The 27066-nt window shown below is 51.9% G+C and overlaps 1 protein-coding gene across 4 annotated transcripts in view; it reads left to right on the top strand.

Annotated features, from left to right (window-relative positions):
* The window catches only part of LOC121158018 (cocaine esterase-like), a 35918-nt gene that overhangs the window by 2662 nt on the left and 6190 nt on the right, over window positions 1-27066 (top strand). Inside the window, exons 2-12 of one of the 4 annotated variants that reach the window (XM_040982570.1) lie at window positions 192-396; window positions 16062-16200; window positions 16809-16942; window positions 17024-17282; window positions 17686-17784; window positions 18050-18190; window positions 18298-18378; window positions 18545-18689; window positions 19074-19211; window positions 19544-19616; window positions 19995-20755. In XM_040982570.1, the coding sequence (XP_040838504.1) occupies window positions 192-396; window positions 16062-16200; window positions 16809-16942; window positions 17024-17282; window positions 17686-17784; window positions 18050-18190; window positions 18298-18378; window positions 18545-18689; window positions 19074-19211; window positions 19544-19616; window positions 19995-20181 (1601 nt within the window). In that variant the 3' untranslated portion in view covers window positions 20182-20755. Of the gene's footprint in view, window positions 1-191; window positions 397-1288; window positions 1416-2030; window positions 2165-2246; window positions 2506-2920; window positions 3020-3274; window positions 3416-3521; window positions 3603-3808; window positions 3948-4299; window positions 4438-4878; window positions 4952-5367; window positions 6158-16061; window positions 16201-16808; window positions 16943-17023; window positions 17283-17685; window positions 17785-18049; window positions 18191-18297; window positions 18379-18544; window positions 18690-19073; window positions 19212-19543; window positions 19617-19994; window positions 20756-23674; window positions 23793-27066 lie in introns of those variants that run through there. The other 3 variants (XM_040982569.1, XM_040982568.1, XM_040982567.1) reach the window with 3 other exon arrangements.

Raw genomic sequence — 27066 nt, 5'->3', positions numbered from 1 at the left:
TAGGTTTCAGCCTCCTTTATTGACAAGGTTGCTTTGCAGTATGATGTACTCCCAATAGGAAAATTGTGGTTGAATGTCTTACTTCATGTGACAAAAAATGCATCCTTCAAGGGTGGCTACACCAGCAGAAGGAGGTGGGGGTGTGACACAGTTAGGATGAACCCTCCATGATCACACCTCTCTGCCCACAGGCCAGGACTCCACAAGCCCCATCAGGACCACACGTTCTGGGCAGGTGCGGGGGAGCCTGGTCCACGTGGAAGGCGCCGATGTGGGCGTCCACACCTTCCTGGGCATTCCCTTTGCCAAGCCACCTCTGGGGCCGCTGCGCTTTGCACCTCCTGAACCTGCCGAAGCTTGGAGTGGAGTGAGGGATGGCACCTCCCACCCAGCCATGTAAGCTCTCCCAGGGGCCCACCCAGGTAGCAAAAGGTCTGGGGTGGGCATGGGAATCTTTGAGCGCTGACCCAGCACTGCCCTTCCATCCACAGCTCACAGTTGACAGCCCTAGTGTACTATGGACTCCCTTAGCAACACTTCCACTGGGTTCTTATCAGGCTCCTGCCAGGCTCTTGACTCAGGACTTGGGACTCTGAGGCCTTTAGCTCCAGGTGCTGAAAAATGGAGGCAGAGACCCAGCTGCCCAAGTTCAGCTTCTAACCCATTCCTGTGCTGCCCTGGTGAGGGGGCGCTGTCCTGCGTGAGCTCCCCAAGTTGACTCCTCCAAGCTTGTAGGAGTCCTTGGCTCAATCAGCCAGTCCTGCAGGTTGCTGAGTTGAGCACCGGTGGTGGCTGGCACAATACTGAGCTAAACCATAGGCCAAGGACAATAGCCAAGGGACAAATATGTATCACAGCTGGGGGCTGTCGGGAATGATAAAGCTACCAGGACGTGGGCCATCCCATTGCTTTCCTGGGGAAGCAACAGGCATTCACATACCCAGCACATGTGTGTGGGTGGCCCCATCCTCCGGGCCTAACTATGCAGAGGGACACTGAACACTGAGGTTAGTACCTATAGGCAAGACTTCCCACATAGAGCCTGAGAGTCAGGTGTGCTATCTCTGGCCTACACCTGCCTGGGTGATCCCTGGAAGTTGGTGCCATCCCAGCTTCCCTTCAGTTTCAGATCTGTATTGGGTTGTTAGTGATGTTACGGTAGATACATGAGTGAGCTGGAGTGCAAGAGGGAAGGGTATAAGAAAGAATCAGGGGCAAGTCTAGACCTAGGCTCAGATTTAGGTCATTGCATGGATCTTGCACTAATGTCTGCCTTGGGTGGTCCTAGGTGTCCACAGGACCTTGCTGTGCTAGCACTGAATATTCTGAACGTTTCATTGTCCCCCATGTCCGAGGACTGCCTGTACCTCAGCGTCTACACACCTGCACATGCCCGTGAGGGCTCCAGGCTGCCTGTGAGTGGGAGACCAGGGGCAGCTGGGTGTGGGAGGACATCCCCCGCTGCTGATAGGAAAGTATATGGTGACTGTGGAATTACATGTGATGGATTCTGGTGAGAGGCTGTTCTCTGTGAGGTCTAGGAAGTGCCTCTTCCCTGGGGAGGGCAGAGGAGGGCTGGGCATGGGGTCCCTGAGACCTGCTTACTGCCAGAGGTCAAACTGTGTGGGTCCTGGTGGGCCCAGAACACCTACAGCATCCTCCTGTCCTTAAAATATACTCAGGTGACTGAGAGCTGGCTTGAATGTCACTACAGACTCAGTCCATGTGAAAGGAGACCACTTTGATTAGCATCCTTTTGAAAGCCTCAGAGACACCCTTTTCCTTTACTCCACTCTGCAGGTACTGAGGCTGACAGAGCCAAGCACTGAAAATGGTGTAGGACACAAGACGGCAGGCCTGGGCTGCCTGTTCATACCTGAGTCGCCAACTCATGGCCAGGATCCTGTAGTCTTGACAAGTGTCTGGCTGTATGGGACTCTGCACAAGCCAGAGCATGGGTTAGAGGAGATGGTTTCAAAGTGTGATTCAGGTTGCAAGGAGCCTAATGGAATCAGTATTGACTTCCCTAGGTGATGGTGTGGATCCACGGGGGTGGGCTGGTTGCAGGCATGGCATCCATATATGACGGCTCTGCCCTGGCAGCCTTTGAGGACGTGGTGGTGGTCACCATCCAGTACCGCCTGGGCATCCTGGGATTCTTCAGGTGAGTCTGAGCCTGGGCTAAGTGCTGAGGGAGGAGCAGCCCTGGCACAGCCCTGCCATCCCTGTCCCTGCCTACTTCGCAGTACCGGAGATCAGCATGCCAGTGGCAACTGGGGCTACCTGGACCAAGTGGCTGCACTGCGCTGGGTGCAGCAGAACATCGCCCACTTTGGAGGCAACCCTGACAGGGTCACCATATTTGGCGAGTCTGCAGGAGGCATAAGCGTGTCCTCGCTCGTGCTGTCGCCCCTGTCCCAAGGACTCTTCCATGGAGCCATCATGCAGAGTGGGGTGGCTGTGATGCCTGGCTTCATCTCCAGCTCATCTGAGACAATCCCCATTGTAAGTGTCCCCCAGTGGCCCAGCCCAGATCTATAGCCATTGTCTCCTCTCTTGAGGCCTCTGCTAGTGTCTCTGTTGAGTGGGACACCTGAAGCATCAGGTGACTCAGTACTGACCAACCCAGCAATGGCTGAGAGGCTCAGGGGTCACAACCCACATACCTGTGCCTCAGTAGAGTCTGAGACCGTCCTGGGACCTGCAAAGCAGAACCTCGAAGGCCTATCTTGTCTGCAGCCAGCTAAGCAGGTGCAGATCACTGAAGCTGAGATGCTCTAAGTCAGGGAGGGAGGACTAAGGAGTATCCATGCCACAGCCATGTGCCCATGAGACTCTGCTTCTGCCTCCTTCTTGGACTTGGGCATCCTCCTTCTCCTCTCCCACATGGTTGTCCAGTGCCCATGTGCTCCCTTCCCAGGTGGTGGCCAACCTGTCTGGCTGTGCCCAGGTGGACTCTGAGACCCTGGTGGGCTGCTTGAGGGCCAAGAGTGAAGAGGAGATGCTGGAGATTTCCAAGGTGGGACCTGTTCACTGGGATAAAAGGGTGATTGGTTCTGTTGCTCTTCAAAGTCCCTGGGCCACTAGCTCAGGTCCATGCCTTCCTGCCCACATAGCCCTCAATGTACATGGGTGACCAAATCCTGTTAACCATGAATCAGACCCCATGGAGTGGAGAAGTATAATGTGCTTGCTGGGATGGACAAGGCATAGTCAAGAGTCTCAAGGAAAAGTCTGAACCACAAATTTTGTGTTTGGCCTCCGCTGTTGCTAGGCCTTCAAGATGATTTCCGCGGTGGTGGATGGCGTCTTCCTGCCCAGACACCCCTATGAGCTGTTGGCCTCTGCTGACTTCCAATCCATTCCCAGCATCATCGGTGTCAACAACGATGAATGTGGCTGGATCATCCCCAAGGTGAGCCCAGGGTGAATTCCTGGGATCCCACTCACAGGCAGACCTCAGAGTGTCAGAGTTCCTGGACCAACCACCCCCAACTTGAGTCATTCTGTTTACATCTTAGCTCATGGGTTTTGGAGACGCACAGAAGGAAATGGACAGGGCAGCCATGGAGACACTAATACATCAGACATCTGAGCAATGGGTAAGACCCCTGGCATTCCTGCAAACAGCTTCTGCCCCATATGGACTCATGCAAATGAAGTTTAACTGACAGAGTATGTGCTTGGGGATGGGGTGGCCCCAATACTGTTCCTTTGCCCCATTGCTTGCCTTTATCCAGGATGTTTGTCAGTTGCTTCTCTCCCTGGCAGCCTGCCTCCCTGACTCTGTCCCTGTCTCCCGGGCTAGATGCTGCCTTCTGGACAAAAGTTGGTGGACGAGTATATGGGGGACAATGAGGATCCCAAAACCCTCATGGGTCAGTTCCAGGAGATGATGGCTGACGCTGTCTTCGTGATGCCTGCTCTCCATGTTGCACATTTTCAGTGTGAGTACACCTGTGGGTCCTGTGCGCAGTCCCTTCCATGCATGACTAGGTCCATCGGCATAAGATCCATTTGGCTAATTCGAGAGACAGGCATTTCTACCAAGTGACAGAGGTAACAGGATGAGGACAGGGAAGGGTGTATGAGTCAGGCAGCTGTGTTGTGTCAAGACATCATAGCTACAAAGTACAAGGCCAAAACCCAATTTAGACACTAATCACAACCCTGCAACCCCGGGACTCTGCCAGCAGTGCCCAGATCAGGCCCAGTAGGCATCACTCTGCAGTCCTCTCGAGTAGTGCAAGAGATTCAGTAAATGAGAAATACATGTCACCCTGTACACCTGTCACCCAGGTTCCCATGCCCCTGTCTACTTCTATGAGTTCCAGCATTCACCCAGCTTCATGAAGGACTTACGGCCACCCCACGTGAGGGCAGACCACGGTGATGAAGTTGCCTTTCTCTTCAGATCCATTTCCTTTGTGACAAAAGGTGAGGCTAACTCTTTCCTCAGCACGGGGATGCAGCACTTGGCTCAGAACACTGTAGGGCTGAGACTCAGATGTGGTCAAGCATCCCAAGTCTCATGGTTCCCAGGGCTGAGCCAGGACTGCACTGTGAGTGCTCCAGACCTGGCTCCCTCCTCCTCTGCCTGGCCCTGTGATGAGTGTCTGTCCTGGCTGCAGAGCTGTCCCCTGAGTGATCCCCCAAGATCATAAAGATGAAACATTACTGTTCCAGTAAGAGACCAATGGCAGATGACCTTGAGACCAGGTTTAGACATGGAGTTTAGCAAAGGGAAAGCCGACCAAGCTCCATTTTGTGGCAAGTGTGGTCAAGGTGGAGCAGCGGGTCTGGGCTGGTGAACGTGGTCAAGATGAGGCAGCGGGCCTGCATCTGCCTGAGCTGATCCTGTGTCCTTCCCTGCTGCAGTGACTTTCACTGAGGAGGAGGAGCTGCTGAGCAGGAGGATGATGAAGTACTGGGCCAACTTTGCTCGCACTGGGTGAGACGCCCTACCCTACATCCTTATGTCCCCAGAGCGGTGGGACCCTCCCCTGTGGGGACCTCAACAGTAGCCAGTGTCCTTAGTCACATGACAGCACCCTTCCTTGCAGCATCCCCAAGTGGCACACACAAAGGTCCTTTTGATTAGGGATACTCTCCGCATCCACTCCCACCCTTGTCTGGACCTGGCCAAGAGCTGTCATTAGTTTTCCCTTAGGAGTGAGGATACCACAGTCTTGCCTGTCAGATGTGCATGTGGATTGACACCAGAGGGAGTTGGCAGCTCTCCTGTAACTGCAGTCCACTCCCATCACTCCTGGTCTTGATGGCAAGCTGGCCTAGCCCTAGCTAGGGCACTCAGGGCTTAAGGCCTCAGAGACCCCTGATTCCCACTTCCTGACCTCTCTTCTGCAGGAACCCCAATGGCGAGGGCCTGCCACACTGGCCTGTCTTGGACCAGGAGGAGCAGTACCTGCAGCTGAGCACACAGCCTGCAGTGGGCCAGGCCCTGAAGGCCCACAGGCGCCAGTTCTGGATGCAGACCCTGCCCAAGAAGATGCAGGAATTGATGGGGGCTGAGCCAAAGCAGCACGTGGAGTTATAGCTTCCCATGTCTAGATGGGTGACCCTGGCTCCACACACAGGCTGTCACTCACCTGCCTTCTGGCTCCTCAGGCCACCCTTGTGAAGGACCTACTCCCCAGAGCTCCCTGCCCAGCCTGCCTTGGGTGCCCTGCACCATATTTTCTCAACATTGCCCCATATGGCATCACACTGGCTCATGCCCAGCTTTCACATCTCCCACTGGCCCGAGGCCACTCTGCCCTTCTTACCTCCTCTTCCACTCTCTCTCTCCTCCACTCCTAGCCCTAGTTCCTCCCCACTCATTGGGAGCTGCTTTGGTGGTTGAGGTTGCCCTGGGTATCAGAGCCCCCATCCCTGTCACAGCACACCCTATGACCTCAGGTCTTTAAGCGGTCCACAGGGTACCTGGGCACTGGGAGCCTCTGTGTCCTAGTGCTCTCCAGCTGCCATGCGTGGCCCCTTCCCATTCCCTGCATGTTACCACAAATAAAAGCTCCCATTCCTTACAGCTGAGAAATACTCATCTGGGTAACCGTGCCACACTCTAATTCCCTGTCTTCCACTCCCTCTCTAACTCTGCCTTTCAAGTAAAATAAATCTTTAAACAGACACATATGCATATATTAGATATTTTAGCCTTCTGTATATTGTGTTATTGAAAATACTTATTCAGATCATTTCACTATTAAAAAAAAAAAATCTATCCATTTGAGATGTGAAGAGAAAGACGAATACAGAGAACAAGAGTTCTCATCCTCTGAGTCATTTCCTACGTGTGTCCAGAAGCCTGGACGCCAAAGCTGAGCTGTGAACTCCATCCAGGTCTCCCCTGTGGGTGAACCATCTCTGTTGCCTAGCAGGAAGCTAGGACTAGGAATCAGAGTGTGGAGGCCAACGAAGGTACTAAAACATGGGTCATAGTCATCCTTCTCGCATCTTAGCCACCATGAAAAAGGCCTACCACGATCTGCCCACTTCCTGCTTGGCTTGCTATGTTGAGACTTTTTTTTGAACACTCTTCCTTTCCAGGGACATAGTTTGTATGTGTGTCCTCCTTTAGCCCACTGCACCTATGGGATGCTTGCTGGGGTTTTTACAGCCCCTTCTCATGGAGCTGCACTTCTGGACCATGAAAATATCTCCTTCCTGATCGTGATGAGACACACATGCATCTGGGCATGGTGGGTTAGATAGACTGCCTCAGGAAGGGATGGACTCACAAGGCAGGGCTCCCAGCTCAGCTGTGTCTGTTGGGCTCCCTTGCCTGGCATGACCAGCAGGCTTCCTTGTCAAGGGGCAAAAAGAACTGGTATCAGAGAGGAGTGGGGACACAGGAAACACTGGGTTCCACCAGCACCAGGCAGGGAAGGGCCATAGGGAAGAGAGTGGGGAGGGTGGAGGCTCTCAGGGGAAGGGCCCAGAAACACGGAGCACCAATGAGGAACCTGAAACTTTCAGGATTGAAACAGTCACACCTCCCATCATTGGCTCAGGGGCCTCCACTTCACCCAGATAAAAATCCTGGGTCCACTGCTGTGTTTGTGCGGATTTTACCCTCGTGCTCCTCAGTGAAGCCCTTCTGAGTTGTCTGTGCACATCCTATCGATGTTTATTGTGCATGCTCACACTGCAGTTGGCCACAGCTTCAGGACTAAAAGGACGATACTGGAAAGCCAGAAGAGAGGGGAGGTAGCCCAACCCTGATCCCACACTGACCTCTTCCCTCTCAGCTGTATCTTGATCTCCTGTGAGATCTTGCTCCACCCAACGGCCAGTCCCACCCATTTCCTGCCCAGATTAAACTCTGGCCTAGGTGATAATGAGCTCTGTCCCTGAAGCACTGGAAGTCAACCTCTGGGTCACACAGGGGTGCCACATACACGGATCTGCCTCAGACCATGGGGCTGCACCAAATGTGTGTCTGGTTTGGCACAGTGGTTGATGCACTCCTGCTGTTCCTCATGCCGTGCCAGGATGAGGCTCCCACAGACAGCCACAGGGACACAGTTCTGATGGACAGTTAAATCCCAAAAAGTGTGAGTGCCAGTGCCTGGAAGTGCTGGCGAAGGGTGAGGGCACAGGGACAGTGCCCCCAGGGTGGGAGAGCCTGGTCCTCTCCCACTGAGAGACAGTGAGGAGTGAGCCCAACGGGAGGGTCTGAGTGGAGTCTTCCCCTGAACTAGCTTTGGGACAGGTTCAGGGGTGATATTGAGGCTACTTTTATCCTGTGCTTGTGGTTGTCAGACCAAGGGTAGTAATGAACCTGTCTCAGCATTACCTGTCTGTGCCCACCCTCATCTATTGGGCCTTTGCAAGGTAACTGAATCATGTGCTAGAGAAGGTCCAGGTTCCAATTCTAGGGCCTGTCTGAGATGCCAGGGATCATTGTCACCACAGGCACTGAGCAATGGCGGTTGGCAGGACAGTCATCTAGGATGAAAGTGATGGCACCCTACATGCCTGGTCTGGTTATCAAAAGCTCAGACCGTGCGTGCAAGGCTCTTGGGGTGTGTCTGTGATCTTTTATCTGCTCATTCAAAAGGCACAGGACTGGAGCCAGCTTTGTAAGCAGCAGGTATTTCCTGGGTAATCCTGGAGTCCAGGACTACCATGTTGACATGTGCAGATGCTGCCATCCTGGGTACCAGCAGCACCTGTGTAGAAGCTGCCCGTGTCCTCCACGTGATCTCATTCAGCTCACCCATTACTAATATAGCATGAATGTTGTTTCGCTTACTGTGGCACCCAACATTTAGGGTGCATGATGGGAAACACATCAGCACCTGTTCAGCATAGAGGCCTCATTTTTTACCTGTTTTCAGTGTGCTGAGTGGGTTGACTCACTGGACACTGAGCATCCAACATGGGTGACAGGGATCCCAGCACCAGAGCCATCACCATCTCCAGCCACCTGACACCACCTCTCAGAGTACATATTCCCAGAGTGGAGCTGGAGCTCGGGCTGAGGGCCACACTCTGCTGAGGGCCACAGGATGCACAAGCAGCCCCTGCACTGCCGGGCCTCATCTGCCCTGTGCTATTCCTATAACGCCATCTGCAATGACTCAAACAACTGCACAGTTTTTTTTCCTGAGCAGTGCCTCCTGCATTATGTAAAGGCTCCAATTTTCCCACGTTCTAACCTACTAACATCCTAACTCTTAATGACCTGCTGCCATTTGCTGTCTTTTTTATTATGTTTTGAATCTATTTCACTCTTCATGTCGCATGCTGCCCCCTGCCTCTTTTTTCACTTTCTTCTAATTGTGATGCTCTACTGAAGAAACCAGTGGACATTCGGTTTTCCTGGGGCGCAGGTGGGTGTCACAATGTAGACTCAACTGATGGTGCACTGTAGGTATCTATGAATCATTCCTATGTTCCCCAAATGCTCTGTGCATGTGTAACTCTGTTCTAGATGCTTCTTCAGGATCTTGTTCTAAGTTTCAGCTATCTTTATTGGCAAGCCTCCTGCACAGTGTTGTGTACTCTCAATAAGAAATCCTTGGTGCTGGGTGTCTGTCTTATTATGAGAAAATATGTCCTGGAGAGGTGGCCACATCAGCAGTGTCTGTTAAACCGGCATCCCAAGTGGGCACCGGTCCAAGTCCTGGCTGCTTCACCTCTGACCTAGATTCTTGCTAATGTGCTTGGGAAAGTAGCAGACGTTGGCCAAAGAGCTTGGACCCCGCATTTATGTGAGCTCCTGGCTTCAAACTGACACAGCCACAACTGTTGTGGCCACTCTGGAGTGAATCAACATATGGAACCTCTCTCTCTCTTTCTCTCCCTCCCTCCCTCCCACTTTCTGTGACTCTTTCACATACATACAAAACAAATTTAAAAAATACCTAAGGGCCCGGCGCGGTGGCACAGTGGTTGAAGTCCCCGCCTTGTACGCCCAGGATCCCATATGGGCGCTGGTTCTAATCCCAGCAGCCCCGCTTCCTTTCCAGCTCCCCACCTGTGGCCCGGGAAAGCAGTCGAGGACGGCCCAAAGCTTTGGGACCCTGCACCCGCGTGGGAGACCCAGAAGAGGCTCCTGGCTTCGGATCGGCATAGCATCGGCCTTTGCGCTCACTTGGGGAGTGAAACATCGGACGGAAGATCTTCCTCTCTGTCTCTCCTCTCTGTATATCCGCCTTTCCAATAAAAAAATAATAAAAATAAATCTTTAAAAAAAAATACCTAAAATGGAGTGTGACTGTGTTGTTTGTCTTTCTGTGGCTGACTTCTTTCATTCAACATGAAGGCCTCCATGTAACCCTGTTGCCATACATGAGAGAATTTCATCTTCATGGGTGAATAACACTCCGTGGTGTGTCTATGCCACAATCCCTTCCATATTCATCAGTAAGGGAGCCTACCTACTGTTGATAGTTCTAGAATAATCACTGCAGCACAGGTTTCTTCCTGACGTCCTCTTTGCACTTCCCTTGGATGCGGCCCAGTACTAGGAGTGTGGATCACATGGCAGATGTAGATCTATTGCATATGGGTTGAGCTCCCAGTTCCTGGTCTTGCCATGGCACAGGCCTAACCACTGGGGGCATTTGGGGACACTCTTTCTCAGATATCTAAGTAAAGAAATAATGAAACACACTAAAAAGATGAGATGGGGCCTGGTGCGATAGCAGAGTGGTTAGGGTCCTCGTCTTGAATGCGCCGGGATCCCATATGAGCCCCAGTTCTAATCCCAGCTACTCCACTTCCCATCCAGCTCCCTGCTTGTGGCTTGGGAAAGCAGTTGAGGACGGCCCAAAGCCTTGGGACCTTGCACCCGCGTGGGAGACCTGGAAAAAAAGTTCCTGGCTCCTGGCTTCAGATTGGTTCAGCTCCAGCCGTTGCGGCCACTTGGGGAGTGAATCATCGGACAGAACATCTTCTTCTCTGTCTCTCCTCTCTGTACATCTGCCTTTCCAATAAAATAAATAGATCTTAAAAAAAGAGGAGACATGACCAGGGTCGGAAGGGCTGTGAATTAGCAGCGACAAGCAAACTGAGTCCTGAGCTAGGCAGCTCTGAGTGTTGGGGACAGTCACACCTCCTGGGGTTCACTGCTGCAGCCTCAGGAATCATCCTATACCCCCATCTCTGTGGATTTTTGCACCTGCACTGAGAAGGCCTCCAGGCTTCAAAGCCAGCCCTTTGCTCCCTCCTCTCTGTGAGGACAGTGAGCTCAGTGGCTCCAGGGCTGAGGGGAGGGTCTCATGGAGCAAGTAGGTGCAGGGACAGGGACAGAACTGGGGAGGACATGAGCATATTTGCTGGCTTTTGGGTCCACAGCAGAGTTCTGGTGGGTCAGTCAGGTTCTTCTTGAACCACAATCAGTGCCCTGTGAAGGTCGCCCCGCCACTCCCTGCCCAGCCCAAACTCCAGGTTGGGAGTTGCCCTGCACCACTCCCATAGCACCTGGGACAGGCTCTGGAGCAGATAGCACTGCACACACGGACCTGCCTGGGCCCATGGCGCCATATCTTCTGTGTGCGCAGCTCGGCGTCTTGGTCTGTGGGCTTCTGCTGCTCCTCATACTGGGCCTGAATGAGGCTCCCCGCGGATGGCAACTGAGTCCCAGATCGAATTGGCAGTTAGACCTTGAGTATATGGGCTGGTGCAGACAAGAAGGGAGGGTGGTAATGGGGTGGTAACCTTGCATCCAGGATGTACCCAGAAGCTGAAAGAGGATCACGTCTGCCTGGGCCTGAGAGAGTGAGAAGGAAGAGAAACAGGAGGGAGTTCAGGGCAGCTTGTGCAGGAGGGGCTCGGAGCATTTCCCACCTGTGTTTGTGGCTGACCTGAGTGCTGCCCCTTGGTGCTGCCTGCAGGTGCAGTAAATGTGCAGTTAGGGCTTCTCCCACTGCGGTTTGACTCTCAGTTGGCTACCTCTGAGGGGCTCCGGGGAAGGCCACTGGCCCTGGGAGCACAGGCAGCATCAGGCTCAACTGTTGTGAGGAGCCACAGAGTACCCCAGTTCATGAATCTTTTTTCCAGGGGCAAAGGCTTTTTTAAAAAAATTGCTTTTTTTTTTTTTTTTTACTATTCTTACTGAAAAGGCAGATTTAGAGTAAGAACAGAATCAGGGAGAGATTTGTTCCATTCTACAGTTGACTTCAAAAATGACAACAGCAGGAAATGAGGCGATCAGGAGCCAGGAGTTTCCTCCAGACAACCATGTGGGTTCAGGAACCCACCAGCCACTGCTTTCCTAGAAACATAAGCATCTAGCTAGACGGGAAGTGGAGCAGCCAGGACTCAAACACATACAGGATCCTGGCAACAAGAGTAGAAGTTTAGCCTGTAACACCATGCTGCTAGCGCCATTGGTCCTAGAGCCACTGAGCTCACTGTCCTCACAGAGAGGAGGGAGCAAAAGGCTGGCTTTGGAAAGCCAGGAGGCCTTCTCTGCAAAGGTGTGAGAATCCCCAGAGATAGGGACGTGGGATGATTTTCTCTGGGGGTGCAGGGATGATCCCTGGGAGGCCATGTCCACATTTGCTGGCTTTTTGGTCTGCTTTTGATTTCTGCTGGGTCAGTCAGTTCCCCTTAAACCTCAAATTCCGCCACCATGATGTTCACTCCACCCACTCCTTGCCAAGCCAAACTTTAGTCTGGGCAATGATCAGCTCCGCCCAGGCGCACACAGGGCAGCCTCTGGGTCACACAGCTGGGAGCACACACGGACCTGCCTGGGACCATGGAACCCTACCGGCTTTGTGTGAGCTTCACTGCTATGGCTTGTTTCCTCCTGCTGCTCGTCGTCCCAGGACTGGGTGAGGCTCCCGCGGGTGGCCTGGTGCTGGCAGGTGGGGCATGGGATGATGGGATATTACCCTAGATCCCCGTGTGTGCCCAGGGGCTGAGAGAGGATCATGGCTGCACCGAGTCAGAGACAAAGAGAATGGAGACTAACAGAAGGGGAGCAGCTTGTGGAAGAGATTCTGGGGGAGTTTCCTGCCTGTGTTGGTGGCTGACACAGGTGCTGGCCCTAGGTGCTGCCTTCAGGTGCTGTGAGCATGCAGTTAAGGGTTTTCCCACTGTGCGTTCACCATCTAGAGCTGCTGTTGGCCCAGCTGAGATCCCCAGCTGCTTCTGAGGGGCCCAGGCAAGGTCCTGGGAGCACAGGCAACAGTGGACTGCCAACGGTCTGAAAGGTCACAGGTTCCCACAGTCCATGCACATGATCAGGGGTCAAAGGCGTTTTAAAATCTGTGTTTATACTCTTTGAAAGGCAGATTTAGAGAAACAGGAAAAAAGACAAGGACAGAAATCTTCTGTCCTGGGATTGACCCACAAATGGCCACAAAGGCAAGAGTTGTGCTGATCTGGAGCCAGGAGCTTCCTCCAGATTCTCATGAGGACCAAGAATATTGGCCACCATGTAACTCTTTCCCAAGCACATTAGCATCAAGCTGGATCAGAAGTGGAACAACCTGGCCTCAAACCTGCACATTTGGAATTCCGACACACTGATGGCAGCTTAGCCTAGTACTATCCTCCACCCCATGTGCTTGTGTTTGAAGGCAAAGCTGACCATGCCTGGTTCCTGTCAGTGCTCTTGGATCTCTTATCAGAAGCTCAGGCTGTGTGGGCACCAGGTCTGGGTATGTTTTGACCCTTGATGCTCTGGGTCAAAAGCCTACCCTCCACCCTCTCCCAATCGAATCTACCAAAAGAGATCCACACTCATCCTACCCTGAGACACTTCACTCCCCTACTCCCCTCAACATCTCACTAAAATTCCACTCTTACCTGCCCTTGCCCCACTCTCCAAGTGGTCTTTCTGGAGGATGAGAAGCCTGGCCTTTCCGATGGCTCTGTTACTCATTTATGTATCAATTTCTTTAAGGATTCACTTACATGAAAGCTTGATTTATGAAAGTAAAGGAGAGGTAGAAACAGGAGATCTTGCAGTGGTTGGTTCACTCCCCAGAAGTCCGTGGCAGGTGGAGATGTGCTACGTGGAAACCAGGAACCAGAAACTCCACCTGAGTGTCAGGGGCCCAAGCACCCAGGCTGTCCTCTGCTGCCTTCCCAGGTGCATTAGCAGTGAGCTGGGTCAGAAGCAGAGGAGCTGGGACTCTTGTGGGTGCTCTGATGTGGGATGGTGGCATCACAGGTCACAGTATTTCATGTTGGTTCCACAATCAGAAAGAATACACCTGTTTCTTGGTGAGGGCACAGAGTCTCCAAAAGTCTCCAGATTTTCCCTGCAGGACCACACTTCCACTCACCTGAAAACAGCAGAAAATTGCTTACTTGATCCTATTATCATAAGCATATAGCTCTTTTTTCTCCTAAACACATTCTTACTGTTTAGAGAAGCAAAGGAGGCAACAGCGTTAAAGTGCAGAGCAAGCATTCCATATGAGTGCATGTTTGAGTCCCAGCTGCTCCACTTTTGATCTGGCTAGCTGCCTATGCACCTGTGACAGCAGCACAAAATGGTCCAAGTGCTTGGGCCCCTGATACCCATGGAGGACACCCAGATGGAGTTTCTGATTCCTGCCTCCACCCTTGCCAGACTCAGGTATTATGACTGTTTGGAGAGTGAACCAACGGATGGAGAGTCTCTTTCTCTTGCTTTTGTTCTCTTCTGTGCATGTGTATTTGTGTAATTGTGCCAATGAAATACACAAATCTTCAAAAATAAGGAGCAATCGATTGCTCAAAATCAGCAAGCCACCATGTCTGACAATGAAAGTATGTAACATGTATGTGTGCATGTGCGCGCACAGATGTACAAACTAGATCCAAATCTGCACACTCACAGCTCAGGTGGAAAAAATCCAAAGAACAATGATAGAGCTCAGACCCCAGCTTCTGCTACTGTGTATGTGTTAGACCCCTTTCCTGAGCCAGAGGGAAGGGCAATTGGAAGCAAAATCTTTTACCTCCTCTGCCTAGACACACAAATAATAAAGTCTCTAACCTTGCAAAAGTTGGGTGTTTCTGAGATAGGCTGCCACCATGCTGGTCCTCTGGCAGTCTCCATAGCAGCACTGAGTCCAGGAGCACCTGTTGGAGAAAGCTGAGGATGCTCAAGTTCTTTATGCAAGGTGGCATCATGTTTGCCCAGATGCCTCACAATTGTCCTGACTGCAATGGCACTCAGCCTGGGGTTCCCTCCCCACGGACCATTCTGGTTCCCAGGGCCTCATACAGAGTGCCCACGGTTCCAGTGTCCAGGACTTTCAATGGCATTCACAGCAGTGTTCACCTCAGTTCTCGCCCATTCAGTGCAACCCTGGCCTCAACAATGGAAGCCAACATGGGACTGTGGTCATTAGGCTGGGCTCTTTCTGATCATTTCATTAGGATGGAATCGGGAATGCCCAACCAGGAATCTGTAAAGTGAGTGTGTATACATCTGGGATGGATAACACTGGAATGAGGACAGCAAGGAGGCAGCTGCAGAGGCAGAATAACTGGTTGGGCAGCAGCTGGACTTACTTCCTTAATCATACTTCTCTTCACACAGGCCAGGACTCCACAAGCCCCATCAGGACCACACACTCCGGACAGGTGCGGGGGAGACTGGTCCACGTGGAAGGCACCAATGTGGGAGTCCACACTTTCCTAGGCATTCCCTTTGCCAAGCCACCTCTGGGACCACTGCGCTTTGCACCTCCTGAACCTGCTGAAGCTTGGAGTGGAGTGAGAGATGGCACCTCCCATCCAGCCATGTGAGATCTCTCAGAGGCCCACCCAGGGTAGCAACAGGTCTGGGGTGTGTTTGGGAGCCTATGAGTGCTGGGTCAGTCCCGGCTGCCCTTTCATCCACAGCTCACAGCTGACAGTCTGACAGTCCTCTATGTGCTGTGGACTCTGATGTGAACACTTCCAGTGGGCTTGCCAAGGCTCCTGTCAAGCTCTTTGTTCTGGCGTTGGGACTTCAAGGCCTTTAGCTCCAGATGTTGAAGCTGGAGGCAGAGACCCAGCTCCCCAAGTTCTGCTTTGCCACATCCCTGTGCTGTTAGGGCACTGTCCTGGGTGAGCTTCCCAAGTTGAATACCCAAACGTGCAAGAGTTCCTGACTGCCTCAGTAGATCCTGTGGTTGCCGAGATAGGCACCAGTGGAGGCTGGCACAGCACTGAGCTAACTCCTGCTCCAAAAACAGTGTCCAAGGGATGTGTTTAAATCACGGCTGGAGGCTGTCAAGAGTGATAGGCTCCCAGGACGTGGGCTATCCCACTGCCTTCTCTTGGGAAGAGATGGACATCCACGCACTCAGCACCTGTGTGGGTGGCCCCATGCTCTGAGCCTGAGTGTGCAGAGAAACACAGCACTGAGGTCAGCACGTGCAGGCAAAATTTCCCCCAGAGACCCTGAAAGTTGGTGCCATCCCAGGTTCCCAGCAGTCTCAGATTGTTATCCAGGTTTATAGGGGTATTATGTTGGACTCATGAGTGAGTGGGGTGCAGTTGGGGGAGGGATAGACAGGATCAGGATTAAGTCTGGTCCCAAGTTCCAGCTTAGACCACTGCATGGCCACTGCACTAACATCTGCCTTGGATGGTCCCAGGTGTCCACAGGACCTTGCTGTAATGGAGAAGGATGTAGTGGACACAACGTTGACACTGATGTCCATGCCCATGTCCGAGGACTGCCTGTACCTCAGCATCTACGTGCCTGCCCATGCCCGTGAGGGCTCCAAGCTGCCTGTGAGTGGGAGGCCGGGGCATCTTGATGTGGAAGGACATCCCCTGCTTCTAGAGGATAGAAAAGATGAGATGACTGTGGCATCACGTGCCATGAATTCTAGAGAGATGCTGCCCCTGGTGGGGTCCAGGAAGTTCCTCTTTCCAGGTGTGGGCAGCTGAGCCCTGGGTTTGGGTTACAGAGGTCAAGTAGCTGCCAGAGGTCAGAATGTGTGGGTATGGTGGGCCCAGGACAACTGCAGGACCTTGTGCCCAGGAGATGCCCTCAGATGACTGAGGGCTGCACTTGATGTCACCACACACCACACCCAAGCGACGGGATTTCACTTTCATAGCATCCATGTGCAATGATCAAAAAGGCATCCCTTTCCTTTCTACCCCACAGCAAATTCTGGCACTGACAAAGCAAGCGCTTAACATGGAATTCAAAAATTGCAGCCCAGGGTTATCTGATCATAACTGGAACCTAGGTTCATGGCCAGAATCCTGGAGTCTCTCCAAGCATCTAACTGCATGGGAATCTGCCCAAGTTAAAGCATGGTTCAGAGGAGGTGTTGGTAAATTGGGCTCAGGCGATGGAAAACATGATGGTATTGCTCTTAACTTACCAGGTGATGGTGTGGATCCACGGAGGTGGGCTGGTTATAGGCACAGCATCCAATTATGATGGCTCTACCCTGGCAGCCTTTGAGGATGTGGTGGTGGTCACCATCCAGTACCGCCTAGGCGTCCTGGGATTCTTCAGGTGAGTTTGGGCCTGGGCTAAGTGCTGAGGGAGGAGTGGCCCCAGAATAGCCCTGCCATCCCTGTCCTTTCTACTTCTCAGCACTGGAGACCAGCATGCCAGCGGCAACTGGGGCTACCTGGACCAAGTGGCTGCACTGCGCTGGGTACAGCAGAACATCGCCCACTTTGGAGGCAACCCTGACCGGGTCACCATATTTGGCGAGTCTGCAGGAGGCATAAGTGTGTCTTCACATGTGCTGTCACCCATGTCGCAAGGACTCTTCCATGGAGCCATTATGCAAAGTGGTGTGGCCGTGATGCCTGGCCTCATCACCAACTCAGCTGAAATGATCTCCTCAGTGAGTAAGCCCCAGTGGCCCAGCTCAGGCCCACAGCTATCATCTCCCCTCTCAGGGCCTCTGCTTTTATATCTTTTGATTGGGTACACGTTGAATATCAGGTGCCTCAGCAATTCCTCCTCAGGGATGGCTGAGGTTTTAGGGTCAGAACTCATATACCTGTGCCTCAGTAGAGTCTGAGACTGCTCTGGGCTGCCTTTCTGGGTCCACCTTGTCTGCAGCCAGCTAAGCAGGTACAGCTTACTGAGGCCAAGATGCTCCAAGTCAGGAAGGGAGGTTGATTAGTAGGCATTCAGGCTGCTGTTGTGTACCCATGAATTCTTTTCCTGCATCCGGCTGGCCTTAGGCATCCTCCTTCTCCTCTCCTGTATGGGTCTCCAGCACTCATGAGCTCCCTTCCCAGGTGGTGGCCAACCTGTCTGGCTGTGGCCAGGTGGACTCTGAGACCCTGGTGGGCTGCTTGAGGGCCAAGAGTGAAGAGGAGATGCTGGAGATGACCAAGGTGGGAACCCATTCACTGGTACAAGGGGGTGTTGGTTCTGGTGCCTTTCAAAGTCCCTGGGCTACCAGCTCATGTTCATGCCTTCCTGTCCTCCAAGCTGTTGACGGGCAGGCATGACACTCCATGTAAGCCAGTCATGGGACCCCTAAAGTATGAGTGTGTGTGGGTTGGGGATTTGAGCCCGCAATGGTGAGCCAAGTGTAAGAGAGTAGCTCAAGAAAACTTTTGGCCCACAAACCTTCTCCACTGCCTCGGGTGCCTCTAGGCCTTCAAGATCATCTCCGGGGTGGTGGATGGCTTCTTCCTGCCCAGACACCCCTATGAGCTGCTGGCCTCTGCTGACTTTCAACCTGTCCCCAGCATCATTGGTGTCAACAATGATGAGTACGGCTGGATCATCCCCAAGGTGAGCCCAGTCCAAGTTCCCCATCAGCCCATCACCCAGGCAGGCCTCAGGATGATAGAACCCCTGACCCAATCACTACAACCCATGATTCTCTGCTCACCACTCAGTTCTTGGAAATCCGAGACCCCCAGAAGGAAATGGACAGAGCAGCAGTGGAGAAGCTAATACATCAAAATTCTGAGGAATGGGTGAGGTCCCAAGAGTCATGCCCTCAAAACTTAGTAACCAACGTGAATGCCTCTGGGCTTGGGTAGGAGGTGACCACCACACCTGGTCTTTATCTGGAACTTATCTCAGCTGCCTCTCTCCCTGGCATCTGGCTGTCTCTGACTCTGTCCTTATCCCCTGTGCTAGATGCTGCCTCCTGACATAGAGGAGCCATTGGTAAATGAATACCTGGGGGACAATAAAGACCCCAAAACCCTTATGGCTCAATACCAGGAAATGATGGCCGATGCCCTCTTCGTGATGCCTGCGCTCCACGTTGCACATTTTCAGCGTGAGTTCATCTGTGGCTAAGAAACAAGGGCAGGGTTCTGCCCAGAACTGTCTGTGTCTTTAACTTGCCTGGTCCCCCTCCACACCAGGTTCTCATATCGTTCATCTCAATCTGCCTCCTGCTGGTTCATGAGATGGACAACTCCACCAGGGGACAGAAGAGGAGATGGGGTGGGAGCAGGACTGAGGGAATACATTGTGTCAATATTTCCCAGCTGCAAAGTCCAAGACCAAGGCTTAACACAGGCACCTGGCTCTGCTTTTTTCCCCTTGAACTCTACTAGCACTCTCTGGGTCAGACAGAATGGGCATCGCTCTGCTGTCCTCTTGTGTTGTGCAAACCCAGGAGGGGAACCAACTGTCACCCTGTGTACCTGTCACCCAGGTTCCCATGCTCCTGTCTACTTCTATGAGTTCCAGCATTCGCCCAACTTCATGAAGGACTTACGGCCAACATACGTGAAGGCTGATCATGGCGATGAGCTTTTCTTTTTCTTCAGATCCATTTTCTTTGAGACAAAAGGTGAGGCTTCTTCCTTCCCCATCGTGGGAATGTAGAGTTTGGCTATCCTGAGGAGATAATCTGCCCACTGCATGGATGACAGTGTTGAGACTCAAGATCAAGTACCCCCAGTCTTACAACTCCTGGGGCTGATCCATGACTGCACCATGAGTTCTCCAAACACTAGCCTCTGTCCATCACCCCAAAGAATGTCTGGCTAGAGTGCAGAGCAGTGAGCCTGCACTGGCGAGTGTGGTTGTGGTGGTGCAGTGGACCAGCATTGGTGAGTGTGGTCATGGTGGGCAGCAGGCCTACATCTGCCTGAGCTGACCCTGTGTCCCTCCCTGCTGCAGTGACTCTCACTGAGGAGGAGGAGCTGCTGAGCAGGAGGATGATGAAGTACTGGGCCAATTTTGCTCGCACGGGGTGAGTCGCCCTATGCCATCCTCACTTCCTTAGGGCTGTTGGGACCAAGTGTCTTTAGTCATGTGACAGCACTCTCCCCAGTGGCAGGGCCCACTGTCACACACAGGGCTCCTGGAAACCAGGGATACTCTCCTCATCTACCCATACCTGTGTCCTGCACTTGGCAAAAAGCTGTTGTTCTCAGGCTCTTGCCTTGGGAATCAAGGACTACAGAGTTGACACCAGGGGAGGAAGCAGCTCTCCTTAAACTTGGAAACCCATCCCCCGTAGATCCTGACCCTCATGCTGGATTGGCCTGCACTTGGCTAGGGCACTCAGGGCTCAGAGTTTAAAGGCTCAGGGTCCCTATTTTAACCCCATCTTGACTCTTGTCTACAGGAACCCCAATAGCGAGGGCCTGCCACACTGGCCCATCTTGGACCAGAAGGAGCAGTACCTGCAGCTGAGCACACAGCCTGCAGTGGGCCGGGCCCTGAAGGCCCACAGGCGCCAGTTCTGGACCAAACATCTTCCCTCAGATATACAGGAATTGATGGGGGCTGAGCAGGAGCACACAGAGCTGTAACTGCTCATGTCTAGATGGGTGACCCTGGCTCCACACACAGGCTGTCACTCACCTGCCCTCCATATCTTCTGGCACGCCATTGTGTAAGACCTGCTGCCTAGAGTTCCCTGCCTTGAATACTCTGGGTGTCCTGTGCCAGGTGTACTCAACACCACCCCTGTGAGGCTGTGCCCTTCAGAAACCCACCTTCCTCATCTTGTATTGTCCCTGGGCCCCTCCTGCCCTCACTCCTCCTCTTCCACCCATCTGCTATCTTCCCAGCCCTGGCTCTTCCACACTCAGTGAGAGCTTCTTTGGGTTGTTGCCTACCCATGGGTGCAGTAGCCCTATTTCTCCTCCAAGCACACCCTGCGACCCCAGGTCTCTAAGCAGCCAATATAGGACCTGGGCACCAGGAGTTGCTGTGTCCTGGTGTCCTCAGGCTGCCTCCTCCAATTCCCTCCGTGTTGCCACAGATAAAGGCTCCTTTTCCTTATGGCTGAAAAATACTCATCCCGGTAACCTTGCTGCACTCTCATGCACCTGGTGACTAGCAGCGATTGGGTAAAGATTATTCACCTCAATAAATGTGGAATGCAGATACCTGTTCTACTGTGTTTTCATTTTTGTGGTTTTTGATATTTACCCAGAAAGGAATTTTTGAGATTATGGTAGCTTCAATTTCACTTTTATAAAACCTTTGTTGCTTGATTTTAAAATTAAGACATTTATACAGATAGAGAGAGAATCTTCCATCCACAGGCTCACTCCCCAGATAACTTCAGCTATCATGTATGAGCCTAAACAAAACTGCGCACTTCGTCCAGTTACCATCTGGGTACCAAGATCCAAAATACATAGAGAATCTTTTGTTACTTCTCTCACACCATTACCAGGGAACTTGCTGGATTTGAAGTGGAAGAGCAAGAACAGGACCAACACCCATCAGAAGGCCATGTTGCAGCCAGTGGCTTTGCACACTACACCACAATGCTGGCCCTAATTTCAGCTTTGGAGGAACTTGCATAGAGTTTCCCATGAGATCTCTACTATGTCACCTCCCATTTCACAGCTTAAAAGTGTCCTCTTTTCTCCATATCCCTGCCACAATTGACAGGCTTTCTCTTCTATCAGAATGACTATAATGATTTCAATAGCTCTAATGATTAGTGATATGAGTACATTTTAAATACATTTGTTGGGAACCAGTACTGAGGCATGCTGTCCTGTAGATATAGTGTCCCAGTTCTATTCCTGGATGCTCCACTGCTGATCCAGCTCCCTGATAACGTGCCTGGGAAAGCAGCAGAGGATGGTCTTTCAAGTACTTGGGCCTTCTGCACCATATGAGAAACCCAGAAGCTCCTGCCTGCTGCCTTCAGCCTGTCTTCAGTCTAGATTGGCCCTGGCCATTGTGACTGTTTAGAGAATGAACAGTTGATGCAAGATCTTTTTTTCTGTCTCTGCCTTTCCAATAAGTAAATAAATCTTTAAGCATACACATACATATATATATACATACATATTTGTTAGCCTTGTATACATATTGTGTTATAAATATTCAGATCATTCGGCTATTTTTTTTTTATTCTTTTTTGAGGTAGAGGCAAGGAGAGAAAGACAAGGAGATGGAACAAGAGATCTCATCCTCTGAGACATTTCTCACATGTGCCTTGAGGCCTGGATGCCAAAGCAGGGAGCTGTGAACTCCGTCCTGGTCTCCCACGTGGGAAGCTGGTACCTCATCACTTGGACCATCTCCATTGCCTAGCAGGAAGCTAGGGCTAGGAATCAGAGTATGGGTGCCATCAAAGGCACTAGAACATGGGATACAGTCAAGCCACCAACACAAAGGCACTCCGTGATCTGCCCACTTCCTGCATGGCTTGCTGAATTGAGCTTTCTGTATCTGGACAGTCTTCTTTGCCAGGGGAACAGTGTGATTATGTGTCTCCCTTCCCGCCCGCTGCTTGTATCTTCACTCCACCCCTGTTGTTCCCCATGAGGGAGCCTTCTGATTTAGATTCAATCATATTTGTCTATGAATGCTCTGATTGCATGTGCTTTCGAGTTCTTCTCCAAAAACATATTTGCCTACTCAAGGTCTTCAAGTACTATCCATTTAAGAAAAAAAAAAGGTGTTACTGAAGTGTTGCCCTTATGTTTTTGCTGCTTGTAGTTTCATGGTTTCAAGTCATCTATTTCTCAGATTAAAAAAAAAAAAAAGATTGAGTGTGATTTTCCTGTGTGCTTAGAGATAGGAATCAAGTTTCACTCTTGACATGTGACTGTCCAGGTTTCCCCAGCACAGAATTTGGAAATCATGTCCTCTCTCCGAGATATGCTCTTGGCACCTTTGTCAAAAATATGTTCCCTGGAAATATTAGGTATCACAGGACTTGGCCTGCCCTTCTGGGCACCAAGCCTGTGCACTGTCACAGGCCCAAGAGAATGAATCTTCAGCCAGGTTCCTGCCACCTCAGAGGGAAGAAGTCGAAGCAGAAATATCCTAGGGCACACAAGCAGGATTGACCAAGAGAGCGAAAGAGACTCATGCTGAGTGAGGGCCAACCCACATAAAGAGGTACCCATCCTGACAGGCCAGAGAGTCCTCTGGGAACAAATAGAGGAAGCAACAACCCAGGAAGGAGTCCCAGGCATGGTCAAGAGCAAGAGAGGGCCCCTTCCCCATCCCATTCTTATATTTTTATTCCTGTGGAAAGGGTGGTAACTCAATTGAATAAACAAGCACACAGGAACTTGTACCTGTGGAACCCTTACTGGGATGTGTACAACCCTCCCTATGGAGCAGCACTTTTGGACCACATGGATGTCTCCTTCCTCATCCTGATGAGGCACACGTGCGTCTGGGCATGGTCCGATGAGACCAACTGACTGGGGAAGAAACGGACTCTCGGGGCAGGGCTCTCAACTCAGCTGTGTCCCCTGCCTGGCATGACCAGCTGGCTTCCTTGTCAAGGGGAGAAAAGAACTGGTGTCAGATCAGGGTGCGGAAATGGCAAACACTGGGCCCTACCACCACCAGGACAGGGAAAGGCCACGGAGGGTGGGCAGGGAGGGCAGAGTTTCTCAGGGGACGGGCCAGGAAGCCCAGCGAGCACCAGCACGAAACCTGGAGCTTTCAGGATCCGGCCCAGTCGCACCTTCCAGACTTAACTTGGGGCCTCCCTACTGAAAACCCCAAGCCCAATTCTCCTTTTGTGGGGATATTAACTTCATGCTTCCTCTTTGAAGGCTTTCTGGGTTTTCCAGTCACAACCCATGGCTGCTTGCAATCTATCCTGACACTAGTTGGCCCTGACTCCAGAACTGAGAAGAGGATCTTGGACAGCCAGTGGAACCATGGCCCTGGGCCGCACTTATTAGCTGCAGAGTTCATCCATCCTGCTCTTCAGTGATATCCTTTAGTCCCGCCCCGAGGGCTGCCCGCCCACTCCCTGCCCAAGGTGACCTGCTAAACCAGTTAGGCCCCGGAGCACCCTGCACAGTTTCTGGGACACACAGCAGCGTTGCACACATAGACATGCCTGGGACCTTGCAGCCTCACTGGCTGTGCACGCAATTCGGCGCTGTGGCCTGTGGGTTCCTGCTGCTCCTAGTCTCCGGCAATGGTGAGCTCCTGTGGGCGGCCACAGGTACCCGGGTGCAATAAGGTGGACTGGTGCCTGGAAAGCCATGGGAGACAGTGGGGTGAGAACACTGTGTTGATGAGCCCAGGGTGGAAGAAAGTGGTGGCTGTCCCAGACTTAGCAAGGAGTCAGCCCAGCTAGAGGCTGAGTGGAGCTGGTCGGAGTCAGCCTTGCGACAGGAGAAGGGCTGCGATCTGAGGCAACTTCCTTCCTGTGTTTCTGGCAGTGCTATTGCTGTTTCACAGTCGAAGGACAGTAATGAACCTCCCTGCCTGTCCGCACCTCCCATCTATGAGACCCCTCAAAACAAATGGATGTGGGAACTATAGAAGCCCCAGGTGTCAATCCTGGGGTCAATCTCAGATACCAGGGGTCCCTGTTACACCAGGCACTGAGTAGTGGTTGTTAACACAACTGCCCAAAAAGGATAGGTGACAGCACTCTACATGCCTGGCCTTGATATCAAAGGTTCAGGCCTGTAGGACTCCTTGATTTTTGTGTGGCTTTGATTTTTCATGTGCTCATTGAAAAGGGCAGGACAGGAGCCAGCCTTCTAAAGTTGTTGGTTAAAAACAACTTGTTTCAGTACATCCCATATGGGTGTGGATTCCAGTTCTGCCTGCTCAACTTCCAATCCAGCTCTTGCTCTGCTAATGAACCTGGGAAAGCAGTGGAAGGTGGTCACAGTGCTTGGGTCCAGGCACCCATTGGGGAGACTCAGATGGAGTTCAAAGCTCTTGGCTTAGGACTGACCCAGCCATGACTGTTGGGGCTGTTTGGAGAGGAACCAGCAAATGGAGCTCTGTCTCTCCCTCTCTCTCTGAAACTTGACCCTTTCAAAAAGTAAATAGATCTATAACTAAAAAACAATCAAGGGCTCAGGACTCTGCCCCTACCATTGCCCAATCCAACATGCCAGCAGCAGTCCACACTCTTGCTTCTTCTGGGCTCATCCAACAGGATCCCTCCCTCCTTCCCTGCCCTTGCTTGGTCTCTTCCAGGTGAACAGGACATTCTAGACAGAAGGATCAGCCCACACTGGATGGCTCCCATTAAAACAATGTGTGGGGCAGGTTCCCCTCTCAGAAAGGACACAGTGACCCTGGGCATCCCAGGAGTCTAGGGCCACAGTGCTGACATCTGCAGATGCTGCCATCCTGAGTACCAGCTGCAGAACCTGCTAAAAGCTGCCCGTGTCCTCCATGTGATCTCATCCAGCTCCAGTTCACCTGTCACTAATACAGCATGAGTGTTGTTTCACCTGCTATGGCACCTGGTGTTGAGAGTGCATGATGGAAACACATCAGCAATGTTCACCTGGGCCATCCTCTGCATCTTTTCAGTCAGCAAAGTGAGTTCACTTAGTGACTACTGAGCCTGTGCTCCTGCACTTTGCTCAGGCATTGACAAGCCAACAGGAATGCACTGTGGTCACACACTCTGGTCCTACCCAGTCCCAACTCTTCTACAGGGATCTGCAAGGTGCCCAGGGCTCAGACACAGCACCCACATCTTTCTCAAAAGAGTCCAGGTGAACACTCAGCGTTGACCTGCGCCTCAAGGTCACAAGCTTCCCCCCTTCCTGGTGCCAGCCCTGCTACATCCTGACATAGGGGTCGCCAAGCCTCCTCCTGCCAGGCTTCCTCGACCCTCAAATGGAAGGGTCCTCCTCCAGCACAGTCAAGGTTTACATACCTGGAAGGTTTCTTCAGTTGATTTTTAAAATTTGTTGTATTTATTGGAAAGGCAAAGTGACTGACAGAGAGACAGATCTTCCATTCACTCAGTCATTCCCCAAGTGACTGTAACAACTGGGGCTGGACCAGGCTGATCCAGGAGCCTCCAATTGCTCCTGGGTCTTCCACACAGTTGACAGGGACCCAAGCACTTGGCTCATCCTCCACTCTTTTTTTTTAAAGATTTATTTTTTATTATTTTTTTTTATTGGAAAGGAGGATATACAGAGATGAGAGACAGAGAGGAAGATCTTCCATCCGATGATTCACTCCCCAAGTGAGCGCAACGGTCGATGCTATGCTGATCCGAAGCCAGGAGCCTCTTCCGGGTCTCCCACGTGGGTGCAGGGTCCCAAAGCTTTGGGCCGTCCTCGACTGCTTTCCCAGGCCACAGGCAGGGAGCTGGAAGGGAAGTGGGGCTGCCGGCATAGAACCGGTGCCCATATGGGATCCCGGGCGTGCAAGGCGAGGACCTTAACCACTTGCGCCACCGCGCCGGGCCCCATCCTCCACTCTTTATTACCAGGCACAGCAGCAGGAGGCTGAATTTGGAAGCAGAGCAGCCAGCACTCATATTGGCTCTCTGATAGGGGATGCAAGCATCCCAAGCAACAGCTTAACTTGCTGTGCCACCAGTTGTCCCCAAGGATGGAAGAATGGCCTGTCTCTCTCTGCTTTTCAAATGCATTTAATTATGTTAAAAAAAATGATTACAAGTTAACATGTGCCTTAGGTTTCAAATCAGATTCACACTTGGCAAGTTGATGGATGTAGTTTTTTTTTAAGCTCATGGTTTGGGGGTACAATTGGCTTCCTTACCATTTTCCTGATTCAACTGCAGAAAGGCATGTTCCATGTCCCCACACAAAGCTCACTATCCCAGTCTCCCTTACCTTGCAACTCCTACATCCAGATAGAAAAGTTTCTTTTTAACAAATGTTATATTTCTTTAAAGATTCATTTACTTTTTAATTGAAACACAGAGTGTCAGAGAGAGAAGAGACAGAGAGATGGAGAGACCTACCATGCACTGGACACTCGACAAATGCCCAGTCAGGCTGAGCTGATTCAAAGCCAGAGCTAGGAGCTTCTTCCAGGTGTCCCATAGAGGAGCCGCAACCCCAGGCCTAGGGCCATCCTCTTCTGCCCTTCCAGGCCATAAGCAGAGAACTGAATCAAAAGAGGAGCAGTTGGGATTCAACAGGTGACCATTTGGAATGCTGATGCTCTAGCTGAGGCTCAGCCTACTAAGATTGTGTCAGGATCCTTTGTCTTTGGCCTATGTCCCAAATCCTGCAGCAACTGAACCAACTCCAGGAGCCCAGAATCAGCTGACACCACTCATCAGGTGACACGGATCCCAGCACTGGAGCTATCACCACATCCTGCAGCCTCCTGCCACCTCCTGAAATGCAGACACACAGGGGTAGAGCTGGATCTCAGACACAGGACTCTGCTGAGGGACTCTGGATACCTAGCAGCCTCTTCAATACAGGGCTGTGTCTCTTTGTGCTTTCAGG

Source organism: Ochotona curzoniae, unplaced genomic scaffold (genome assembly GCF_017591425.1).
Source record: "Ochotona curzoniae isolate NIBS_2020 unplaced genomic scaffold, NIBS_Ocur_1.0 contig_3622, whole genome shotgun sequence".
Classification (NCBI taxonomy): Eukaryota; Metazoa; Chordata; class Mammalia; order Lagomorpha; family Ochotonidae; genus Ochotona; species Ochotona curzoniae.
The sequence above is the reverse complement of the archived record's forward strand: the minus strand, read 5'-3'. Positions and strand labels throughout refer to the sequence as shown.